This window comes from Hippopotamus amphibius, chromosome 7 (assembly GCF_030028045.1).
Source record: "Hippopotamus amphibius kiboko isolate mHipAmp2 chromosome 7, mHipAmp2.hap2, whole genome shotgun sequence".
Taxonomy (NCBI): domain Eukaryota; kingdom Metazoa; phylum Chordata; class Mammalia; order Artiodactyla; family Hippopotamidae; genus Hippopotamus; species Hippopotamus amphibius.
The window spans coordinates 82,145,823-82,150,774 of NC_080192.1; the positions used below are offsets into that span (position 1 = coordinate 82,145,823).

Genomic DNA, 4,952 nt, shown 5'->3' on the forward strand with positions numbered 1-4,952 from the left:
GACCAGGCCACACAGACCAGGCAGATGAAAACCGTCAGCTGCTAACAAATCATAGTCAGGTGATATTAAGGAATTATTCTTAATTTTATAACATGGGATAATGATATTGTGATCATTTTATTTTTTGTTGTTCTTTGTTTTTGTGTGTGTGTGTTTTGGGCTGTGCTGCTTGTGGGATCTTAGTTCCCTGACCAGGGATGCAACCAGCATGGAGTCTTAACCACTGGACCGCCAGGGATGCCCCTCATGTTTTGGGGGTTTTGTTTGGTTGGTTGGTTTTGTTGTTTTGTTTTGTTTTGATTTTAAGCCTTTAGTTAGCCTCAGGGATGGGGATGGGGGAGTGGGGAGCAGATGAAAGGAAAAAACAGAAAATTTTGAGAGTCTTTTCGGCTGAAGCCGAGCACCTGTGTGTTCACAATACTATTCGCTCTACTTCTGACTTTTTAAATGCCATAATAAAAAAAAGTTTTAAAAATAAAAATAAATCAAAGCTACTCTTCATAAGGAGATGCAAATCACTGAGCCAAACGGAAGTGTTACTTCTCCCAGAGAGGGAGTGCGCAGTTGCCACCCTGCAATCTTGCCAGCCCGCCAGGTGCCTGGCTTTGGGGAGGAAAACCGGTAGAGGTGGGTCCTGCTCTTAAAGGGCTGGCGCCCCGGGCCTTCTCGCTGCGGCGAGCCCCTCCTGGCCCCGCGTCTTCGGGCACTTAACCTCCCAAGCCTCGGTTTTGCTGTCCATGAAATGGCCTGACATCCGCCCTGGGGAGGGGCGCTCGCTCTGGAAGGAGGTGGGTGGGAGCGCCTCCAGGGCTGCCCACATGAGGCAGAGTCTGGCATTTTCCGAAGCTTGCTGGGGACGCGGGGGTGGATGGAGAGGATCGTGATTAGGAAGTAGGAACACACACACACGCACACACACACACGCACACACGCACACACACTCCGTCTCCCTCCATCCTCTTCCTCTCACTCCGCCCCTCGAGGGGCGGTACCCAGGTCCCTGGGGTGAGGTTTTCTGCCAAGAACCGGGAAGGGCGGCGGGCCGGGGAGGAGGGCTTGGGTCTGGGCGGCCCCAGCTGGGTGGCCGGCAGCGCGGCGGCCCCTCCTCCGCGGTCCCCTCCGCCGCTCCTCCCCCGTCTCCTCCGCCCCATCCTCCTCCCGGTCCCCGGCAGCCGCGGCTCCAAGAGCAGCCGGCGGCGCAGCGGCCGCGCAGCTTTTGTCTCGGGGCCGCCGGGTGGGCCCAGCGCAGGCGTAAGTGACCGGTGGCCGGGCCGGGGGGCTCGGCGGGGAGTGGACCGGGGTTGCGGGTGCTCCCTGCGGGCGATGCAGACCGACCCGGTGGTCCGGGACTCGGGCTGTGCGCGCCCCGCGAGGCGGTGCCGGCGCGCCGAGGGGCCGCCGAGAGCGTGCCGAGAAGGGCGCGGGGCCCGGAGGGGGCGCGGGGGAGGCGGAGGGGGCTCGGGGCCCGCGGAGCCGCCGCGCTCGGGGACGCGGTGCTGCTTCGCTGAGCACCGCAGTCTTGCGCCCGCGGACGTGCGACTTGGGTGCAAATCCTGTCGGCTTATGTTTCTCCGGGCAGAGGCCACTCGGGGACGCAGGAGGCAGAGAGGACAGGCGGTGATGAAGAAACGGGAGAGTACCGTGCCGGCGTCACCACCAACACCCCCACCATATCCATCACCATCTCCATCTTCATCGCTGACCGTCGCCCATCCCACATCCCCCTCCCCTCCCCTCCCCTTTGTGACGCCAACTTTATCAGATTATTTCCTTTTCACGGGTAATACTTTGAAAAAGCGTCAGAATACCTCAAATTAAGGATAAGCACATCTGGGGGGGGGACGTTCAGTCATCTGTCCTTTAGCTATCTCCGTTTTCGCATGAGGTGAAGGGGCAGTCAGGCTGGGATGCTTTCAGTGTGTCTAATTCGGGTACTGGAAAGGTTTGATAAATTTAAGGAAAAATTCCCCTCACTTGGTAATGATGCTGATGATAAAGTAATATCCTCAGTAACTTAGAAAATCAGGAATTTAAATTTTTTCTCTCCTTTGACTTTTGAGTGTGGAAATACCAGTAGTAAATGGAGACAGAAGGAAAATGAAACTTTCACTGAAATAATACCAGGAATAGGCGCGAAAGAAGTCCTTTGTAGAAAAATCACCCAAATGGGCTGAAGTCAGTGAGTCCCATCTGAAGTATAGAAAGTGCCCTGTCAGTGGTTAGTGGCTCTAGATCTCATTACTTTGGATGGCTGTCGTGTCCCTTGGGTGTTTTTCACCCTACCTGAAGAAAGTTTTAATTGCTTTTTCAAAACTGGCCTTTACCTGGCCCAAGGGACTGCAGAGCAGTTGGAACAAACACACATCTCCAGAGCCATTGGGACTGTCAGGGAGCCCAGCGTGAGAAGCACAGGGACTGTCTCCTTATGAAGAGTAACTTCCAGAAAACAGGCACCTAAGTCCCTTCCATTTTCTATTGGTTAGAAGCAAACCTTGGACATCGGCGTTCTAGTCCAAGATAGACAACCAGGCAATTCTACATTTCTTGATATGCTTGGAAAATTTTCTTGCTCACAAGTCAGGATAGCAGGGCTCATTTCTAATAGGGCAGTGGTAGTTCATGCTGTGTCCTGTTCCTATAATTCAAGAAGGAAGTGATAATATCCAGCACACTGTGGGCCCCACTGAGCAGCTGTTGTCATTTCCATAGTTTAAGATTCTTTATACTTTGAAATATAACTAGGGAATTCCCTGGTGGTCCAGTGGTTAAGACTCTGCACTTTCACTGCAGGGGCCATGAGTTCAATCCCTGGTCGGGGAACTGAGATCCCACGTGCCACGTGGCAAGGTCAAAAAAAAAAAAAAGAAAAGAAATGTAACTATACTTCATTAACTCAATTTGGAAATGAGGTTTTTAAATAGTATATGTACTTCTGTAGAGAATGACTTTGAAATTTGTGGCAGGTGGGGGCTGTTCTTCGTTGTGGTGCATGGGCCTCTCAGTGTGGTGGCTTGTTGCAGAGCACAGGTGCAGGCTTCAGTAGTTGCAGCACACAGGCTCAGTAGTTGTGGCTCGTGGGCTCTAGAGCGCAGGCTCAGTAGTTGTGGCACAGGGGCTTAGTTGCTCCTCAGAATGTGGGATCTTCTGGACCAAGGATGGAACCCGTGTCCTCTGCATTGGCAGGTGGATTCTTAACCACTGCACCACCAGGGAAGTCCCAGGGCCTCAACTTTAAGTAAGGCATAGTCACTGGAAAACAATCTCATTTCCAGAACAAAGACTTAAGGAATTACTTCACCATGTTTTTAGTTCTGGATCTTTGGGGAATAATTAGCTTCTTAAGGAACCATTATTCCTTTGGTTGTTAGTAAATTCTATTGTTATATCCTGCATGAGTTGTTTAACCCATAGGAATATTTATATCCCCATATGAGTTATGCTGTAAGTTTAAAATAACTTCTCTTTACTGATGTATGATTTACACACTTAAAACTCGCGGATCTTCAGTGTATAGCTTGATAGATCTTTACCTATGTCCACCCCCATGTAACCTCCACCAGAGCAAGATACAGGTAACCTCCATAGTCTAAAGTGTCCCTTCCCTGATATAACTGCTCCTTTGGCTGTTCTCAACACAGAAAAATAATGTCTTTTAAAATCAGTTCTTTAAATTTCCCCCCATTAAATCTGATTGGCCTATTCCTTTAGCAAATACAACTGAGTCCAGGCCCTGGGCCCAGCACTGCATAGACAGGAGCCTTTCCCTGGAGATGCAGGTACCGCAGGTAACTGGATAAGCAGGCGTAACACTGTGTGTGCAGATATAGGAGTTATTGGAATGCAAGGCAGGCCGTATCCCAGTTTTGGGGGGTGTTTTGTTTGATTTTTTTGAGGGGGAAAGGGAAGGCTTCTTGGAGGATGTGAATTTTTAAGTTGGAAACTGGAAAATGAGCACAAAAACAGTCAGTAAAACGTAGTCAGAGGAAAAGGAAAGTCTCTTCCAAGTGGAAGGAATGTCACGAGTGGTGGCTCAGAAAGAAGAGCACATGGAGGTTCGAGGAGCAAAAATAAGTTGAGGCTGATTGGAGCACAGGCCGGGGAAAAAGGGTGAAGGACAGCCAGGGAGGCAGGAGGTGCCCATCGGGAGACTCTGAGGCCACAGTGGGACTGGGGCCCTGCCCTGCAGGCAGGAGGTTCCCTGGATGAGGGAGGATGAGACCTGATTTATTAGCTGGCTGCCGTGTGGTGGGGAGAGATTACAGGAGGGAAGGGGTTGAGGCGGGTGCTGCCATGGCATCCAGGTGAAAGACTGAGGTGGCCTAGCCAGGCAGTGGCCATGAGAAGAAAAAGAAGGACTTGAAAGAGATTTAGAAGGTAACACCAACACAACTTGGTGTTTGACAGGCGAGGATTCAAGGATGACCCTTTGCTTTCTGAGATCTTACAAAATGGGTGGGTGAGGTACCACTGTAAATATTGGCGACGGGCGGGGGTGGGATGGGGGTGGAGAATCTAGTTTATATAGCGTCCTCTTTTGATATGTATCTTTCACAATACATTTGATCTCGGTTGTCAGTTAGCTTGTGGAGCAGTTAGGTAGAAATATCTGCCAGGAAGTTGTAACAGATACTTACGGAGCACATGCTGTGTGCCAGGCACGCTCTGGTCACCTGGGATGCATTTGTGAATGAGACTCGAACCATGACCTTGTGAAGCTCACGTATAACTGGCCGGAGCTGCAGCCTGGTGGCTATCGGGTGCAGGCCCACGATGAACACTTCAGAGTGAATGAATTTTCTGGGTAAGATTTCGGTGACAGAGCAGAAGTCTCGGTTAAATCTCAAGGGAGACTAAATAGGAGACAAGGAGAGATGGCAGAGAAAACAACAGACGTGTGGTGTTCAGGGGTCTGGGAAGTGGTCCCCAGTGCCACCTACAGCTGAGAAATTATG

General features: G+C 50.9%; 1 protein-coding gene across 1 annotated transcript; it reads right to left on the reverse strand.

The window, feature by feature from the left end:
* Positions 1–966: 966 nt before the first annotated feature.
* LOC130857647 (sterile alpha motif domain-containing protein 1-like) lies at positions 967–1,696 on the reverse strand. The gene is made up of 2 exons (XM_057743373.1): positions 1,641–1,696; positions 967–1,585 (listed from the first exon to the last, which is right to left on the reverse strand). Exons 1-2 carry the CDS (start codon positions 1,694–1,696, stop codon positions 967–969), a joined length of 675 nt encoding a protein of 224 aa, XP_057599356.1.
* Between the last annotated feature and the right edge of the window lie 3,256 nt (positions 1,697–4,952).

Excerpts from the sequence above, each read along its gene's own strand:
- LOC130857647 (XM_057743373.1), bottom strand. The coding sequence starts at position 1,696 with ATGAAGATGGAGATGGTGATGGATATGGTGGGGGTGTTGGTGGTGACG. Across the intron at positions 1,586-1,640 it reads TTGGTGGTGACGCCGGCACG|TGGCCTCTGCCCGGAGAAAC; the intron begins GTACTCTCCCGT and ends TGCGTCCCCGAG.